General features: G+C 44.0%; 1 protein-coding gene across 1 annotated transcript in view; it reads left to right on the top strand.

Moving 5' to 3' along the window:
• Positions 1-20666, top strand: part of LOC122065530 — an 83475-nt gene that overhangs the window by 27735 nt on the left and 35074 nt on the right. The window contains exon 12 of the mRNA XM_042629329.1: positions 14636-14711. Coding sequence (XP_042485263.1) covers positions 14636-14711 — 76 coding nt within the window. The remainder of the gene's footprint in view (positions 1-14635; positions 14712-20666) is intronic.

Below are 20666 nucleotides of genomic sequence, written 5' to 3'. Positions count from 1 at the left end.
CGTTCTTCCGAACTTTGGTGTTGTAGTGCCTAGCGACCCTCCGCTGGTAGGCGGCGATCCTTTCTTGCGAAGCTTCTCTGGTTTCTGCCAAGAGGTCTAGATTTGCCCGGAGTCCTCCGTCGTTTTCGTCTTCGTTGTAGTACCGAATCCGATGGGTAATAGCCCCTATCTCCACTGGGAGTACAGCTTCAGTGCCGTATGTTAACATGAAGGGTGTTTCTCCGGTAGCTAACCTCTCAGTAGTGCGGTAAGCCCAGAGAATGTGGTGCAACTCGTCTGCCCATAGTCCTTTGGCATCATCTAGCCTCTTTTTTATCCCTTGGAGTAACGTACGGTTGGTTTCTTCTGTTTGCCCATTGGTCGAGGGATATCCGACGGAGGTTTTCCTGTGGTTGATGCCGAGGGCTTCACAGAACGCGTCGAAGGTTGGGTTGGGAAACTGAGTTCCATTGTCCGTAACCACAACCTGGGGGATTCCAAATCTATATACCACCGCCCTTTGGAAGAAGTCCCTTATGTTCTTTTCTGTTATCGTCGCTAGGGCTTCGGCTTCCGCCCACTTCGTGAAGTAGTCGACCGCCACCACGACAAACTTCCTTTGTCTCGTGGCCAGGGGGAACGGGCCTAAGATGTCCATCGCCCACATGGCGAACGGTACTGGGCTAGATAAGGACGATAGCTCGGTAGAATGTAGCATAGGCACGGGGGCGAACATCTGGCACTTGACACATTTCCTGACCAGTGATTCTGCGTCCTTTCTCATTGTCGGCCAGTAGAGGCCCTGCCTTAGTACTTTGTGTGCCAGGGCCCGGGCTCCAAGGTGTTGGCCACATATCCCTTCATGCACTTCCCGGAGCGCGTACTCGTCGTCGGAAGAATCCAGGCACTTGAGGTATGGTGAGGTAAACCCTATCTTGTATAGCGTGTCATCCTTCAGGAAGAAGCGCGCTGACCTCATTCTTACTTTTCTTGCTTCGTCCCTGTTCTCTGGGAGCTTTCCATCCTTGAGGTATTCTATTATGGCGTCCATCCAGCTTTGGCCGTTTTCAACTACGGGTAACACCTCGCGGGGTTTCTCGATGCTTGGCTGTGGTAGTACTTCGAAATACACCGCTCGTCCAAGTTCTGCGAAGTCGGAAGTGGCCAGCTGTGATAGTGCGTCTGCGCTAGCGTTCTCTTCTCTTGACACCTGCTTTACCTCAAATTCCTTGAAAGCCGCTGACCTATTTCGCACAGTGTTCAAGTATTCGGCCATCCTCTGCTCTTTGGCCTCGTATTCACCATTCACTTGCCGCACCACGAGTTGGGAGTCGCTATGCACTACTAGTTCCTTCACCATCAAAGCCCGAGCCAGATTAATTCTGGCTATTATCGCTTCGTACTCCGCTTCGTTGTTGGATGCGTCGAAGTCGAACCGTAGGGCGCATTCTACTTTGAAACCCTCGGGGCTTACCAACACGATTCCTGCGCCGCTTCCATCGCTGTTGGAAGCCCCATCCACATACAGTGTCCAAGCCTCATCTCCTCGTTCCTCGGCAGATTCCTGCGGGTCATCGGGGATCGTCGTTTCCACTATGAAGTCTGCGAGGGCCTGTGCTTTAATTGCGGTTCTCGGCTTGTACTGGATGTCGAACTCTCCCAGCTCTATGGCCCAATTTACCAGGCGACCGGACATATCTGGTCGCTGCAGTATTTTCTTCAGGGGCTGGTCGGTGAGTACGCATACCGTATACGACTGAAAATATGGCCTCAGCTTTCTTGCCGCCGTCACGAGGGCGTACACCACTTTCTCTGCCTTTCGGTATCTTGTCTCGGCGTCTAGAAGGGTTCGGCTGACGTAGTATATTGGCCGTTGTTGCCTTCCTTCCTCTTTTGTCAGTACGGCGCTTACAGCAACTGCCGATACAGCGAGGTACAGCTGCAAGGCGTCCCCGGTGTTCGGCTTTGTCAGCAGCGGGGGTGCGGCCAAGTATTCCTTTAATTGTTCGAAATATTTTTCGCACTCCTCCGTCCACTCGAACTTTTTGGTCCCTTTTAGCGCTTTGAAGAAAGGAAGGCATTTATCTGCAGACCGGGACATGAATCTTCCGAGGGCGGCGACCCGACCCGTCAGCTCCTAGACTTGCTTCACGTTCTGGGGTGACCTCATGTCCCGGATGGCTTGTATTTTGACTGGGTTGGCTTCAATTCCTCTCTCCGAGACGATGAAGCCGAGGAACTTTCCCGAGGCTACTCCGAAGGCACATTTTGCCGGGTTCAGCTTCATGCCATACTGTCGCAGCACCTGGAACGCCTCTTCCAAGTCTTGGACGTGCCTTTCCGCCTTCAGGCTTTTCACGAGCATGTCGTCCACATACACTTCCATGGTTTTGCCGATCATCCCTTTGAAAATTTTATTCACCAATCTTTTATAGGTGGCCCCTGCGTTCTTTAGTCCGAAAGGCATGACCTCATAGCAGTACAGCCCACACTCGGTTATGAAGGATGTTTTCGGGACATCGGCCTCGGACATCTTGATTTGGTTGTACCCCAAGTATGCATCCATGAAACTCAGCGCCTCGTATCCCGCTGTGGCGTCGATGAGGAGGTCTATCTTTGGCAGGGGGTATGCGTCCTTCGGGCAGGCCTTATTCAAGTCGGTGAAGTCGATACAGATCCTCCACTTCCCGTTTGCCTTAGGGACCATTACCACGTTAGATATCCACTCCGGGTACTGGATCTCGCGGATGAACCGGGCCTTCAGTAACTTTTCCACTTCCTCGTCTATCTTCTTATGTCTTTCGGGGGCGAATGTCCTCTTCTTCTGCTGCACCGGCTTCTTCACTGGGCTAGCATTCAGATGATGTTCTATCACCTCTCGATCTATCCCTGGCATGTCCGACACCGACCAGGCGAATACGTCCGCGTTGTTCCGTAGGAATGAGATGAGTCTTTCTCGTTGCAGCCTTGGCATGGTAGCCCCAATCTGGAATTGCCGAGTGTCATCCCCTTCTTCAGCCTCAACTTGCACCAAATCTTCGGCCGGCTCCCCCCGTTAATAACTGGCATCATCGCGTAGATCCTCTATCGGGAGCGCCTCGCCCGCCTTTTCTTTTCCCCAGAGAGTAGTGGCATAACACCTTCGAGATGTCTCCTGATCGCCCCGACACTCCCCGACACCATTCTTGGTAGGGAACTTCATTTTGAGATGGGGAGTGGAGACGACGGCCTTTAACAGGTTCAACCCGACCCTCCCTAGTATGGCATTATACGCCGATGTAATGCTCACCACCAGGAAGTTGATCATGACTGTCGCCTGGCGATCTCCGGTGCCAGCTCGAACCGGCAACTCGATCGACCCTTCCACCTTCACCGGGACGCCGGAGAATCCTTGCAGCGGGTGCTCGACCTTCTTTAATTTTCCTTCGTTGAGGCCCATCTTCCGGAAAGCTTCGAGGAACAGGATATTAGCTGAACTGCCGTTATCCACTAAGATTCTCTTCACTTTGCAATCCGTAATGGTCATGGTGATGACCAAGGCATCGTCATGCGGGGTTTGTACCCCTTCCAGATCATCATCTGAGAAGGAGATAACCGTCCCCGTCTTCACCTTTTTGTTCGGCCATTCTGCCATATCGACGCTCCTCGCGTAGGCCTTAGCCTTCCTGGCAGAGACCGAACTTTCTCCAGCGGCCGGGCCTCCACAGATGGTCGCTATAACTCTAGTCGGGCTCTTATTCTCCTCTCGAGGACGACGGTCAGCTTCCTCGGGTGTCTGGTTCCTTCGCTGTTCTTGATTGCCTCTGCGGGCGAGCCCCCTTCTTTCATACCAACCTCCACCATCTCTCCGATGGTTATCCCTCCGGCCGTTTCCATCAGGGGCCCCCTCCTTCTCCCGGTCTACGAATCTGCCCAGGTATCCCCTTCTGATCATTCCTTCTATCTCCCCCCTGAGATGCCAGCAGTCCTCGGTATCGTGGCCATGGTCTCTGTGAAAGTGGCAATATCTGTCCCCATTGCGTCTTTCAGGGTGTCGCCCCATCTTTCCTGGCCACTTCATGGCCCTGGCATCTGGGGAATCTTTTATCTGCATTAACACCTCTGTTCGCCTTCGGTTCAGGGGTGCGTACCTCTCAAACTTCCTTGGTGGACTGGGGGCCCGACTGCGCTCGGATTTTTGTCTTTTTCCTTCTTCGACGGGTTTATCATCACCCCTTGAGGGCCTCTTCCTCGCCGCCTTTCTTTCGACTTCTTCATCGGCCTGGAGGGTTTCTTCCATCTGGATGTACTTATCGCATCGCGCCCTCAGCTCGGTCAGGTCTCTAGGCGTATGCTTCGCCAGGGACCTCTTCAACTCCTTGTCCTTGACGCCTCCTAGCAGGGCCGTGAACTCCTCCTTTGGGTCTAAGCCCCTGATTGTGATCTTTTCTTGTTGGAATCGCTTCATGTAGTTCCGCAGCGATTCCCCTTCTTGCTATTTGACGTTGGTTAGGTTCAACGTAGTCTTCTGGAGGGGCTGGCTACTAGAGAATCCCTTTACGAAGAAGTAACTCAGGTCGCTGAAGCTGTGGATCGACTTCGTCCGCAGTCGGTTGTACCACAGCCTCGCCGCTCCCCTGAACGTCAATGGAAGGGCACGACACATGATATTTTCTGAGACCCGATGGAATTGCATGGCGACCTTAAAGCCTTCCAGGTGATCGACAGGGTCCCCTGACCCGTCATAAGTGTCATACTTGGGCAGACGAAAGCCGACCGGGAGCGGGTCCCTCATGACCTCGTCAGCTAAGGCCGTGTCATTGGTGAGGTCGGGCTCGCGGTTTCCCGTCTGGTTTTCTGCCACCTTTCTGACCTCATCCTTCAGGTCTAGGATCATCCTCTTTAATCCCGAGTCCTCGGACCTCTGTCTGTCTCCCTGGTGCGGATCCCCATGTGAGTTCCTGGCGGCGCGTCGCGTCTTACTTCGGGGCGCGGGACTCTCCCTTGCTCGGCTTCGAGGGTCACGACCGGCCCTTGTCGATCCCGTACTGCTTCGGTCTTCATCTCGAGCTTTCCCGAACTGGACGTGGGGACTTGAGGGCGCTCTGCCGGCCCTATGGGAGACAGCTTTGGAGACCTCCCTCATAGTCTCGGCCATCCGGTTATATTTGTCCTGGAGATCTTCGAACTGCTGCCTCGTCACGTACTCCTGGGCCGCAGGAGGCTGATGGTCACTGCCTTCACGTACTGAATATCCAGCCGAACGCTGGTATCTGACGGACACTTCCCGGTCGTCATGGCCCCTCTCTCGTCCTGTCTCCACCGAGGGAGGAAGCTCCCCTGAAGGTTCTTCCCCCATGTCTATGTTGGACGTCACTCTCGTCCTCTTTCGGTTGTAGGTTCTCCCCACCATTACTGTCGTTCCCACAGACGGCGCCAATCTGTTGCTGCCAAAAATACCCCGCTAGTCGAACCTACACAAACACAGACGACGGAGGCCCGGAACTTTGTCCGGGGTTAGTCCTCCGACGCTCAAGTCAGGGTCGGCCGCACAGTTCAATAAGGGAGTAATGGTGAGGGTATCAGAGCTTACGTTCCCCTTTCTTCCGTGCCTTCTTATATAACTCTTCGGGCTTAGGGTTTTCCCCCTTCTTCCCTCTTAGAGTCCCACTCGAATACGTCCAACCTTCTGGGGGAAATATTCCCCTCATGCAGACGACGTGATCCCGCGTGGTTTTGCGAGCGTGCCTCGGTGATTGAGCGTGCTCGAGTGTGAGTGGTTTCTTGGAACCTTCGTCTGGCGGAGGACACGTGTCTCAGAGATGACACGTGTCATTGCCCCCACCGAGAGGTTATTTTGGCTATATCACGTTTCATTCAAACTCTATCTCCAAAGCAGGATACGATTAGGAATGTATTATTTTCTTTAAATACGATGGGATTAGAATGAATAAAGTTGCAGTTTGGGATTTGTACACTGCCATGGGATGCTGCCGTGAGTCTTTTCTTCTCTCTCAACTCTAAGATCTGCACTTCTATGTGTGGTCTCTCCATACTTCCCTCCATATCCTTCTCTCTTACTTTCGTGTTATTATTCTGCTTTTCCTGCAACTTGTGATACTGCTTGACTGCACTGATTTGACTTCCGACACACCCTAAGAAGTCGGTTTGGTGCAATTTTTTGGCATAGGTTGCTCTTACCTAGGTGATCCTGAGTCCTTGACTCTATGTTCTATCACCCTAAGTACATTCCTGCTGTGGTATATTTCTTTGACACCAAATCTGCTTCTGTACAGTCCACCAGATCCATTTTTAGAGTTTGATATCCACTTCATAGTTGATACTTGGGACCATGGTTTAAAGTATCTCCGATACCGATACGATACCCTCCGATTCGTATCTTAAATTTAGCCGACCGATACGATACACACCGATACGATACATGAAATTTTTAAAATCCTTTCGTATCGATATATATCCTATGATACATATCGATATGCACCAATACACTATCAATTCGTACTGATACTCTATGGAAAATATAAAATCAAGGTGAAATATACGTTTTGGTATGTATCAATACGTATCGGTGAGTATTTGTATGTATCGATGAGTACGTATCGATGAGTATCAGTACGTATCGGTATGTATCGATCAATACATATCGGTATGTACCGATACAGTGCGCTATGGTCATATAATGGCCAAGATGAGTATTTTTTTCAGAAAACACAAATTTTTGAGGGGTTTTTGTTCCAAAGTTGCTGCCAGTCATATTTTTCTCTAACTAAAGTGGAAATCGAGGTTGGGAACAAGGATTTTACATTTATGAGACAACTACAAACCTTGAATTCTTAGTGCGATACCCTCAATTTAGTGTTTATGCATAATACATGTTATCAATAGGTTTTTTTAACAAATTTTTTATGCAAAAGTGTTTAAAAAGGTGTTTCATATCCATTTATGTGCGTATCTTTAGCATATCTTAGCGTATCTTTGATACGATATGATACCCTCCGATACGTATCTTAATTTTGGTCGACCGATACGACGATCGATACCGATACTTTAATCCTTGCTTGGGACTGTTGATGGATAATCCTAAGAGGTTCAGGGGTTAGAAACTTAATCCTACAATCTCGTTGGATTTGGTTGCTTTGGTAGGGAATTGTTTCAATCATAAGTGGGTTTTCTTCTACCGCTGGGTTTCTCTTCCTATCATAGGTTGAAGAAAGCACTGTTCTCAAGAATTATGATTATCCCCTTATGTTTTAAATTTCTTTGCTTCTCTTCCTCTTTTATTTTAATTTCTCAGAACACCCCCATTTATTTATGTACTTCCATTTAAGCCATGATCTAGTCCTCTTCTTTATTGATCTTGAACTTCCATTAGTCTCGAAACTGCCATTGTTTCTTCTTAACTGGACCTTAATCACTTTTGTGGGCCCATAGCTATCCCAAAGTAGGGTTTTAAAATAAGTTTGACTGGAATATAACTTTATCATTACAACTCAGATTTAAGTAGTCTTAGACTTGTTGGAAAGCTGGTTTTGTGCTATACCTAATACAAAAAGTCTCATGTAAAAATAAAATCATTTGTCAGGTAAAACTTATTATAGAACAAGAGAATTTCTGTTAGTGTTGATTTTTTATGACTTAATGTTGATCTTTGATGATGTGATGAGGCTTAATGCTGATTCTTGATGACTTGATGTGGTTTAATGTTGATTTTTGATGACAAAAGGTATATGTAGCATACTGAATAATTTTAGAAAAGAGTGAATAAAAAATAACACTTGGTCGCCTTGTTCACCTTAAGGCGGGGCCCTTTGCCTAAGCGCTTAGGCAGCCCTCCGACGCCTTGGTTCGCCTTGGCGCCGTGACAACTATGGTTGTGTTTGACTGCTTAGGAAGCGCAAGATACTCAGAATTGATTAATGTTGCAATGATTAGCTTCATTGATCTTCCTCTTAAATTTTGCTAAATTTTGTTTCACTCTGACAATCTAAACTGAAACTGAAATATGAAATGTTTCAGGTGGTTGGTATTTCAACCAAAAATTTGGAATCTTTCTGAAAATTCAGTTTCTTTCACCGGGTTGGAAGGTTCACCGCACCATCCTAGGGTTCTCAAACCCTTGGAGGGTTTTAGTATTTTACCCAAGATAACCTCTCAATAACTCCCCTGCACCCATCTGAAGTGCCGGGGTGAATTGATTCCCATTCACTGTGGCCTTAGGAAAACTTGGTCATAAAAGCTTTTGAAATAAGTTTCAGGTGGTTGGTAGTTTTAAGACTTGGCAAAGTGCTAAGGATGTGTAGAGGATAAGTGACTGACAGGATATAAAAAAATATAAATTTGTTAGAAATGAAGCTATAAAGATTGTGGGAAAAAGCAAGGGCAAAGAAATATGAAGATCTTTATAACAATCTGAGCATAAAGGAAGGGGAAAAAACTATCTCTAAGATGGGTAACAAGAGGGAAAGGAGGAGTAGAGATTTCAACCATTTAAAAGTGAAGATAAAGTACTAATAAGGGATGAAGACATTGAGAGATGGAAAAGTTATTTCTACAACCTACTAAATGAAGACATGTCAAATAATAATGTACCAGAAGACTGTATTACCCATTAAAAAACCAAATGTCATAGATAAGGGTGTCTGAGGTAAAAGAAGCGTTAAGGCGAATGAAAGTAGGCAAGGCACCAGGCCCAGATGAAGTCTCAATAACAGTGTGGAAGGGCTTAGGAATATGTGATTTATCTTTCCCAACCAAACTATTTAATAAGATTCTGAGCACAAGGAAAATTCTAGATGAATGTAGGAGAAGTAGTGGGGTTTTGATTTACAAAAGTAAATGTGATATTCAGAGCTGCAATACTATAGAGGCATAAAACTAATGAGTCATACTATGAAACTATGAGCAGGTTATGAAATCCACCTATGACAAGAAACTACTATTATGGAGTATTAATTTGGTTTTATGCCAGGAAGATCTACGACAGAAGCTATTTACTTAAGAAACTTATGGAAATATTTCGAGATTGCAAGAAGGATCTCTATATGGTCTTTATTGACTTAGAAAAAGCTTATTATATTGTCCTTAGGGAGTTAATCTGGCAAGTACCAGAGAAAAGAAATGTTTCAAGTAAATATGTGGACATAAAGATATGTATGATGGTGTGGTGACTAGTGTAAGAACTGTGAGGAGTCAAGGTAGTGAATTCCCAATTACAATTGGGCTACATTGATCAACTTTAAGCCCTTATTTGTTTGTGCTTATCATGGATGATTTAACCAGAGACATTTAAGATGAGGTTTTCTTGGTGTATGCTTTTTGCTAATGATATTGTTTTGGTGGGTGAGACGAAAGCAAGGATTAACACCAAGTAGGAGTTATGAAGATCAACCTTGGAATTATAGTTGTCAAGGAGTGTCGCGTAGGCGCTTATTTTTGGATGGGCACCTTGGTTACGTAGGCGATGCCTAGGTATCTTCTTGGTGTCGTCTTAGTTTTTCACCCTTATCCAACACCTTAGGCTGCCTAGCCCCTTGACAACGATGCTTGGAATAAAAGAGTTTGAATATAAGTAGCACGGATAGTGTGGTGGTGAAAATTGATGAGCAGGAGTGATGTGGATCTGTGTTCCAAAATCGTAATCAGAACTCTTATGGGCCTATTCAAGAGTGCATTAACCAAATTACAAAGGATAATGATAGTTCTGTAATTAATCTCCAATTCCCAAAGAAGGGTGGCAATTTTGTAATAAACATATTCTAAAAAGATCACAAGGATGTGAGAGGGTTTTGATTTATGTACTAAGGGTCACTAGGAATGGCAAACAAAACAAGGGCAAAGTGTAATAAAGAGGAGAAAGGAGGGGCAATAATATGGGAAACAAGAAAGAAAAATAACAAAAGGAAATCATGGATAGGGGCTATCGTCTCCTTCCTCTAGCACAAACCAGAGGCGGAAACCATGTGCTACTTTGAAGGATAGATCTTCTTCCCTAGGTCTTTGTTGGATCTTATATTTTAGGGCAAGGTTCCCAACTCAATGGCCTCTTGAACGCAGCTAGGGGTCACCCAAAACAGCAAAGGAAGAGGAAGGATCTGATGTCTGAACTCTAAATGACGGTAGAACGAAAACCAGAGCTGGTTCCGGATAGGAAACACACCTGAAGAGTAGGATTTGGAGGCCGATACTCCATAGTTTGGGTTGCCCTAGGGGGATAATCCAGCCCTAAAAGTTTGAGTTTAAATTGATCTTCCACCGGAGAGTTCAAACAGTTTGTTAGGGCTGAAGTACAACAGTTGCAGAACAGGGTAAGGAAGCAGAAACAGAGAAGGGGAAGAAAAGATAGATTGATAGATTGATAGAGGGATAGATAGATAGAGGTGGTCACACGACTTTGCAAGTACCAATCCGGCACTAAACAACTCAATTTAATCCATTCTCAATTCTGTCTAACAAATTGGGTTACATGCCTTTATATAATTAACTGATTTTTTCTTTCCTGATTAGAATCTAAAACTGAAATAAAACAGAATCTCCTAATATCTCCTAAAACCTGGACTGAGATAGAAACACAATAAAAACTCAATTTGGCAACTCCCTACTTAGCCTAATAACTATCAAAATAAAAGATTACATATTTTCCCAAATAAAATAACTCAAATCTTTCCCAAATAAAATGAATACTAAAAGATCCTACTGAACCTGAAAATCCAACAGGACTCGATTCATCTCGTTTGGGATTTCCAGAAGGTTCAACTCCGTTCAGCTTCGATTTTGCATAAGTGAGATGCCGCAAAGTGATTATTTTAGGTGTTTGAACTCAATCATAATAAAGAAAGTGATATAGTAGATGATGTTTCATAGAGAATTAAAATAGGATGTATGAAAGTGGAGAGGTGTGTTCAGAGTTGTGTGATCGACACATTCCTTTAAAACTTAAAAGGAAAATTTTATAAGATAGTCATACGATTGGCTGTGATGTATGGTGTAGAATGTTGGGCAGTTAAGAAACATCATGTAGATAAACTCAGTGCAGCAGATATGAGGATGTTGAGATGGATATGTGGCAAAACTATGAAGGATAAAGTAAGAAATTATCATAGTAGAGTTGATTTGGGAGTTGCTCTAATACATTATAACTACGAGAAAGTCGTTTGAGGTGGAATAACCATGTTCAATGGAGACCTTTAAATGCTTTAGTATGGAGGAGTGATTTTATTCAGATTGAAGGAACAAAAAGAGCCAGGGATAGACCTAAAGTGACCCCTAAGAGAAGTGGTGAGGAAAGACATGCATAGCTTTGGCCTTGTATCAAGTTATGAACTTGAATGGAACTGATTAGAGGGCAAGGATCCATGTAGCCAACCCCATTTATAGGGTTGAGTTGTTTTTGTATTTTTTAATTTCTTCAATATTTGATCTTGTCTTCTCTAATACCTGTGCATGTAAATGTGCTTTGTTGTACCAACACAGGGTAGTATTCAGTTTTTGAGTTCATAAAGCGTATACGTATCATTGTATATGTGGCTCTTTCGCTGTAAAAACCATCTTTTTTATTGGTGGTTTCACCTTAAAGTGGCTGGAAAAAATGCATTAAAGTCGGGGCTGGATATCTCACAATGGTCGTAGAGCAGCCCTCTCCTTCTATCCTAAATCACCTAATAAAATTGATGTTCTGCAGTAGTTGGGTGATTGTATTGATCCAGGCTTGGTTGAAGACAAGTTCAAGGGTCTTCTTCATTGAGGTTCTCAAACCAATCGGGGACTTCCAAAGACCAAATGATTCAATCCCTGGCAAAACCTTCCTAATTTTTAGAGGAAAACCGCGTGGAATTTTTGTGAGATTGTCAAACTTATTGTTTCAAGGAGGAACTAAGAAAATTCCCATTTCACCATGTGATATGGGAGATGTTCTCCATATCATTATGGGATAAAGCAACAGTTTTGGGGACTATGGATCTTCATAGACCCCCTCTAGTCCCTCCCATTTGTAGCCACTTAGGCAGGGAAATCTTGAATGGGCCGTGCATCGACATTTAAATTCTACTTTTTTCTAAGACTTAATAATAAGGCACTTTCCGGGAGCAAGGATCGACATCTAGATCTCAAAACTGGTTTTGACCAAGCCCAAAACCGAGATGTTGGTTGAAACTACTAGTGTTTTATGAGAAAAACTCGATGTCATGGGCAGGTTAAAACTGTTCAAAACTACCGAAACTGGGCTGGTTGAAATTTGGTATTTTTTGGTCGAAACTACCGAAATGTGCAACATATGGTCAAAACCAGGTCTAAACTGGTCGAAACTTGGTACGAGTCAGTATCGAATCAAGGTTTTGTCTCGGTTTGAACCATGTCTAGGCGTATATTTCTCCAATCAAATAAATCTACAGAAATTATGTTCTTTCCGAAGTGAAGGAAATGGAGTATTGGAGATGTTTAAAATATGATCAGAGCACACATAAACTGAAAACCAGAATATTTGTGAAATTTGTTTATTATTCAACCTAAGAATATTTTCTTGATGAATAACAAATTTTACTTGAAAGGGAAAAGAATGCTACGAGTTTGACACCTGAACTGAAGGGGAAGCCATGACTCTTCACAACCACAAGAAGCACCAATAGTGAGCAACACTGGAAAGATGCACATTGGGAAAGAATTCCCAAACATATTCTTGGACTAGTTACTCCTTTCTGATCAACTTGCTTATCGGCATGTTCATTAGCTGATCTTGGCCTCCCAAATGAAGTGTTTAAAGTAACAGACCATAGAGACAATGGTGCATACAACTCCAAGAAAAGCGGCCCCCACTGCAAATCCTGCTGATAATGGAAGCCAAGTCTGTCTCATTGGTGATATGCTGATATCCTACTCTGGTCTTGAAGGAAATGCCAGCTTGTAGCGACAGTAATTGTACTCTCAACGAAACCAGTAGTTCTGGAGTAGACACCATGGACCTCCTCTGTATCAGATCTGATTTGACCCCCAATGCCCAAAGGAACTGGATTTCCTAATGGGCAGCCATCAACTTCAGTTTTACAATGCTTCCGGATGGCCCTACCAAGCTGGGGGCTTGTCAAACTCAGTTCTGGAAGCAGTTGCCAGTTCCAAATTGCTAAAACGGTCAGCTGTTGGCTAATTAAATTTTCTGGTTGACCATATAAAATTTTATAACATCTAAAACTATATGGCAATTATACAATGCAAAAATAGCTAAAACTCAATTGAAAAGGGGGGAGGGGGATAAAAGAAGGATAAAAACAGCAAAGCAATGGAATTTGAAAAACACCAGATGTGGAGACTGCAACACCCATACCGCCTTTCTCAGCCTTTCCAATGATATACGTATCCTTTTTCTGCCACAGAAAGAAACTCCTTCCCTCCAGGCCTCCACTCATGATGGAGATGACCAAGTAACCAACAGAAAACCTCCAATCATAGCCCTTGGATATCAAGTGCATCTGCGGGGGAAAAAGGCTGGATGGGTGAAAAATGTAAAGAGGAGTTGTAAGAAAGACTAGAAGAGTCAAGTAGAAAGATTTCTTTTTTCACTGAGGGATTGCATACCATCTAGCTTTTACCCCTGATATTCTTCTGCCACTTGATTGGGACAAGGGATCAAAATGTGACTTTTTCAAATAATTTATTTTTGGAGTAGCCGCATTTTGGCCAGACTCAGGGGGAGAGCCATTAAGATAGGTTGCATGGGGGTTCGCAAACTATAGGATCTGACTCAGGTAAGTTGCACAGGGGAGATACTTAGTACATGAGCACTGTCACATACAATCAGGGTGGAGCCTCTGACAAGTGGGCCCACCTTGTACAGATGCATGGCCTTCTGCACTGCAGCTTTCCTACTGCCCCAGTCTTGTGTGGAAAGCATTTCCCATAGAACAGACTGGGAGTTATACTCTAAATATGGAGAGAGTTTGTTCCATGGGTTCGGAATCTTTGTTCAAATCTCTGCATGCATCTTCCACCTTGTCAGATATAGATTAAGGGTCTGTCTGAGGGTTCTTTACCTCAGATGAAGTTTCCTCTCTGGAATAATGCACTTCTTTATGAGATGGAATTTCCTTGGTTTCAAATTTAAGATTTTACAAATTTATTGCAAAATTTTCACCTTCTGAAGCCTTGATAATTCCATCTTCATTGTTATCTTATCAAGGAAATTGTCTTGTAAGTACCAATCTTTGATCCAAGATCAGGAACTAGAAGCTTTAGTTTTGTAACAAGTTAATGGTGTGAAACCTGAATATACAACATGGTGTGAAAACTGAATATATATTTAACATTTGCAAAGAAAATTTTCCTTTTTGTGGGGAGGCTTGTGCTATTATATTTTTTTTGATGATTGCTGGGAGCGTTCTAAATAGTACGCTGTATGGATGTTCTTTGGCTCTTCCATTGTTCTTACATATTTTATTCAATGGTTTGCTGTATGGGTGTTCTCTGGCTCTTCCAGTGTTCTTACAAGATTTGCATTCTTACAAGATTTGCTCAAGTGTATGACCTTTATCTCTGTATTTTGCATTTATTGAATCTGCTGGATCATTACTTGCATCCAATTGTTGGAATGCCATGTCATCTTTCAAATTCCTTGGTGTTGGAGGCTTGGACATATTTGGTTTTATGTTGTCCACATATGATTGTTTTGTAGGTACATACATGGTCATTGGATGCTAACCAGTATGTTGCTGATGAGGATGAAATTACTTACAGTTGCCGTGTTTCAGGTAACAGTTTCTGGACCATATTGGTGTTGCTTAGTTCTTGTATTAAGATTACAATAGTGATGTTTTCAGTCTTGCGGGTTTGTATTGCTCTGTTCCATGGATGTACTTCAGATGCTAGAAATAGCCAATTGGCTTATTCATGTATGATGCTTATAAGTGTGCTGTGGTTATTTGTCTTTCTGGAAACCAACTATTGGCTGTAGGTTTCCAGTATCTTTCAGATTGTTTGTCATGTTCTGGACTCCTCGAAAGCATGGTTCTAGGTTTTCAGTTTCGAGCCTGGTTCCAAAACTGAAATTTCAGTCGACACCTGTTTATTTTCTCTTGAAAGTTTTGATGTTTGGTTTCGGGGGCCAAATGACCAAATAAGGTCCTGAAACTTGTAGGACACCCTATTTTAGGCCATTTAAACATAGTGGAACCCTTGGATTTTAAGAAATACACCCAAGATGCTAGTTTGACTTTGGACCCTAGGTTGGTAGTGCACACTGTATACATTCTCTAATATGGCTTATTCCACACATAGTTTAGTACTAGAACACATAATTCAAGTAAAACAACTTAAATATTTCTTAGGAATGATTCAACATCAAATTATAAACCATTTCATAAATAGTGGATCATATATGGTTTGTCCCAAAGAGTCAAATATATCCGAGTCAACAATAGTACAATACAGGAAATTAGTGAACTAATTGCTTATCCTAGAGCCCTAGAGTCCTAGACTCTAGTATTGAAATGAGTGTTGGGCCGGATCAAAACCACTAGAATGTTATTGATGCCAAATCAAGTTTTCCTTTGATTGAATCACAAAATCTGGCCATGTCATAGTATGGTGGAAACACTTGAAGCCGTTCACAACAGCCCTATAAATGGGATCATCAACATACTTGAGGTACCCTAACCTAGGTTATATTTCTCCGAACTATAAAGAACTCGATTGAGAGCAATTGCTACTAGATGGTGCATGTGGAACCGGAACTGGCATCGACATGTATGGCTGGGGGGCCAGGAATCTATATGCTGTCCATAGAATCTGACCTAGTGTGCGGCTGACCTTATACTCAGAAGCAGAGGCTAATGAGGATAGCACTAAACTGCCCAACCAACCATACCTAGAATAGTCGGAACCGGTGCTCCCCATGCTTATCCATATGATGGTGCATGCCACTACCCCCCTAATCATATCACTCTTCTCCATACTCGGGCCTCCGAGAGTGTTATTCAAGCTCCTGACATTGACGTCTATGGACTCTATGCTCTTCCTCAGGTGGTGGTATAAGTCGGCGACATGGGCCTCTCGAGTAGCCTTCACTTGTGGGGGCACCATGCACCATGGTCCTCATATGTGGCATAAGTGAACTGAGTCTTGCTTGTGAAGCACATCGGCTTCGGCTCCTGGTAGTGGTACCTCTCGTACATCCTCCTATCACCACCATCAACATCACCATCAATCACCATCAACACCACCACCATCAGATGGGGATGGTGTGTGAGTGTGGCTACTAGAACGTGACCAGTCGGGGTCATCATCATCATGAACTCTTAGCTGTCCCTTGAAAGGTCGGGTTGTCTGTGAATGAACATGGACCTCTCGAGACGCCATATACTTGTCTACATCAGCACCATTCTGACTAGCCATATCGGGGTTAGGCTTACCAACCTAATTGGGTAACCTCTATCCTTGACCACTGGTATAAGGGATCCTCCCCATTATCTGCGTCAACCTTGAAAATGTTGGCAAGCTTGATTAGATCTTTATCACCATTGTAAATGCCTTGGCATATATGTTGCATCCTCAATCTTATGTTATAATGCACGTACAGCAATTGCTCTAATCGTTCATCAGTTCCACCTTTTCAAGTGGACGAGTGAGAATGTACTCTAGTTGCACTCGCGTTCGGAGGTAGAACAAGTTCGGGAGAGTACCTTGATTGTTATCTTCTCAAGTTAGGTTCATCTCTCCCGTAGAGCACCCGCCATTCGTCTGACTTCGAATATTAAGATTATTAATGTTAAGTGACTGTATTTGGTACATAGGTATATGAATTCAATGCATTCAAGATAATAAATAATACAATGGACCAAAAGGTTATTGACTCCCTTGTCAGTCCAAACCAATCTGCCTTCATTGCTGGTAGAAGCATCTCTAACAGCATCATCCTTTGTCAGGAGATAGTTAGAGGCTTCAATCGCAAATCCCACTCTTCTATTGCCCTCATGAAGATAGACATTCACGAGCCATTTTACTCTTTTAGCTGGGATTTCATCTCCAATGTCCTTCAAAGTCCATCCCCCCTTCATTTGTTCATTGGGTTCAATCCTGTATTTCCACCCCCCGCTTCTCTGTCCTAACCAATGGGAGTCCTGCGGGCTATTTCTCTTCCGCGGTGGGCAATCGGTAGGGATGCCCCCTCCCTTTTTTTCCTGGCTCTCGAAGTCCTTTCCCGCTCGATCCAATCCTCCATCGACCAACACCTTATCTCTTCCATCCCAAAATGTAAAGCGCTTTCGCTAACCCACCTAGCTTTTGCTGATGATCCTATGATCTTCTCTAAAGCTGACCCTACCTCTATCACCAACATTATGACCTCCCTTCACCTTTTTGAGTCCCTCTCTGGCCTAAAAATCAACCTCCTCAAATCCAACCTCTTCCTCTCGGGTGTCTCTAATGTGTGCCAAGCTCAACTTCTTGCCATCTTTGGTTTCTCCCTGGGATCCCTTCCCGTCCGCTACCTTGGCCTCCCCCTCATTTCCTTTCGTCTCTCTACTCGTCATTGCTCCCCCATCCTTGATTCCATTAGGAAAAGGCTCCACCTCTGGAAAGGTAGCTTCTCCTATATGCTAGTTGCCATTGAAAAACCTAGAGGGGGGTGAATAGTTTATACTAGTGGAAATTCAATTCTTTTCAAAATAATATCCCAAGTGTGATTGTAAATAAAAAATGCGGAATGAAATAAATTGACCACAATCACACAACACCAAGAGTTATAGTGGTCAACTCAACCTGAGTCTAGTCCACTCCCTACAAGATCCTTTTGTAAGGTATTCCACTAGTTCTTCCCTTTCAGTATAATAGGTAGGAAGGAAAGTCTTTACACAATCTTTTAAGGATAAGAGTATCCGTACAATCCCCTTTACAGGTAGAAAGGCACCTTACAATCTTCTTTAAGGTAGAGAGACACCTTACACTCGTTTAAGGATAAGAGGATCCTTACACAAGCCTAAGTATAGTCTAGGACTTAATGTAAAACAGAAAAATAGAAATAGAGGAATAAATTACCTCTGTTGTGGCGCAAATGAGAAATATAATAATGAAATGAATGCACCTTATAAGTCTTCTCTAAGCTTTGACTCTGAATAGTGAGAATGTGGAAGACTTTGATGGAGACTTGAGCTTTTTCTTGTGATATAAAGAAGGCCAAATTGCTTAAGTAGAATGCTTTTTGACTCGTAAAGCTCTCAAGGATATGCTTTTATGCTTAGGATTAATTGTTATTTAATTAAGAGCATCATAGATATTTATACGTGAGGTTAGGTGGTCATTTTAGGTAGCAAATCAGGCTCTAATGGTCATATTCTGGGTCCACCAGTCCACCACTAAGAGCTGTTGAGGAAAAAATATAGCCGTTGGAGCTCATCCAGGCAGGCACCGGTCGACCAGGGGTTTCAGCCGGCACGGTCGACCACCCACTTGTCCAAATTTTGACAGACTTCTATCATACTGACCAGTCTTCAGTGTTTTGGCCATATCTTTTTGGTCCAACCTCAGATTGACCCGATTCAAGTTACATTGGAATCGTGATTCGATTTCCTACAATGAAGGGTCCATCTTCTGATAACAACGTTAAGGTTACTCAAAATGCCCTTGAGTTAGGTCATTGTGGTTTCCACCTAATTTGACTAGAACATATTTTCCTAGTATGTTCCATACCACCTAAGGACTTTCATACTTGGTCAAGGTATGTCCTAAGGTCATTTCTAGTATGATGTTGTGCAGTGCATGGTGTGCATACACGTATACATCTGGAATGTTCAAGTTACAATGAAGATACTAATCTATCCTAGAAGTCTTCATCTTCACTTGATACTTGAAGTCTTGGTACTCCATCTTCTATTCTTCTTGATTTCAATTCCATGACTTTGTTCTTTATGTCTTGACCCATACGTCTTCGAATACACTTGCCTTTGTGATGTCTTCTTATGCAACACTTAACAATTAAGGTTAAAGCCATTTGTTTGTTTGTTTTCACCAAAACATACATAGAAGTGTGGGCATGTTCCTAACAACCTTGTCCTCATTCAATCAGTCCTCCAATCCCTCTACCTTTACTGGCCAGGTATCTTCTTACTCCCTACTTCCACTTACAAGGCCATTGACTCCCTTCTCTATGCCTTCCTTTGGAAAGGATCCGATGCCACCAAATTCCTGCACCCCATGAGTTGGTCTAAAGTTTTCCGCCCCGAGGCTGAAGGAGGCTTGGGTCTCCGCAAAATTAAGGACGTCAATTCCGCTGCTATCCTTAAGCTCATTTGGAAGATCGTTTCCAAGTAGCGCAGCAACTGGGTCTCCTGGATTTACTCTGCCCCTATTAAAAATGACTCCATTTGGACTGTCACCCTTTCCCCTCATGCTTCCTGGAGCTAGCACTGTATCCTCAAGTCCAGAACTCTGGCCCTCTCTGCCATTTCTGCACTATTGGTAACAGCTTCTCTACTTCGCTCTGGCTTGACACTTGGCACCCTAATGGCATCCTTCTCCTCATAGTTTCCCCTAGAATCATCTCCTCCTTTGGTTCGATTTGCTCTGCTACGGTGGCCTCCATCCTTTCCCATAATGGTTGGTCCCCCCTTCTCTCCCTTCCCCCTTGGCGGACCTTTGGTCCTCCCTCCCTCCCATTCCCCTTGGTCATAGAGGATTTCAAGATACAGTAAATTGGATGCCCTCCTCCTCAGGCATATTCTCTTCCGCCTATGCTTGGGACTTCATTTGCTCCAAAGACCCTCTTATTCCCTGGCGAAACATCATCTATTTTGAAGGGCACATCCCTCGTAATAGCTTCACTGCCTGGCAAGCCCTCTCCTACTGCCTCCCCACGTAGGCTTTCCTCAATTACCGCCACATCCAGGTCCCCACCTCCTGTTGTTTGTGCTGGAATGATACGAAAGATGTTGACCATCTTTTCTTCTCTTGCCCTTTTTCTACCTCCATTTGGAAAAAGGTTCTCCGCTCCTGCTGGCCTTCCCCCTGTCCCATTCTCCCCCTCCCTCGGGAATGGATTTGGGTTGACATGACCTTTAGTGGCTCCACCATATGTGAGACAATCGGAAAGCTCACTTTTTGCGCCACCATCAGTCATCTTTGGATGGAACGTAATCTTCGTAGATGGACCCCCAACTCCAACTCTCGTTCCTTTGAAGGGATTTGGAAAGCCGTCTATTTTGATGTTACTTCCAAACTCAGATCTCTGCGTATCTGCCCGGTTAGTGACACCCCAAGGAACAGGCTCATTTTTGTCTCCTGGGGTCTCCCTGCCACTACCATCCCCCCCTAATTGATGTTTCCCTTAGCTAGGTTGTTTGGGGCTTAGCCCCTTTTGGGTTTGCTCCTTTTTGGTCCCCCTCTCTTTTTCCTTGTATATTCTTCTTCTTCTTGGTAATGAATTATTTATTCACCCAAAAATATACTACACTGGACCTACCAGGTTTTGTGCCTTCTTTAGCAGACTTTGTGGCTAAATGACGAGAACTCCCAAGAGCATCCCTAAAAGTCTTAATCTATACTCTCTTGCAAAAGTATTTGACCATTGCTACCACCATACTACCGCTGCTGCTTTATTGTTTCTTGATCTTGCTTTGTTTTGAGGCTAGGATCTTATTGTGATTCCATCCCTTGTTTCTTTTTTCATTTATGCTGCAATTGTTGAACTCTTTAGATGCCGATTCCTCTATATC

This window comes from Macadamia integrifolia, unplaced genomic scaffold, assembly GCF_013358625.1.
Source record: "Macadamia integrifolia cultivar HAES 741 unplaced genomic scaffold, SCU_Mint_v3 scaffold205, whole genome shotgun sequence".
Classification (NCBI taxonomy): domain Eukaryota; kingdom Viridiplantae; phylum Streptophyta; class Magnoliopsida; order Proteales; family Proteaceae; genus Macadamia; species Macadamia integrifolia.
Note: the sequence above shows the minus strand (reverse complement) of the source record. Positions and strands in the feature narration are given on the sequence as shown.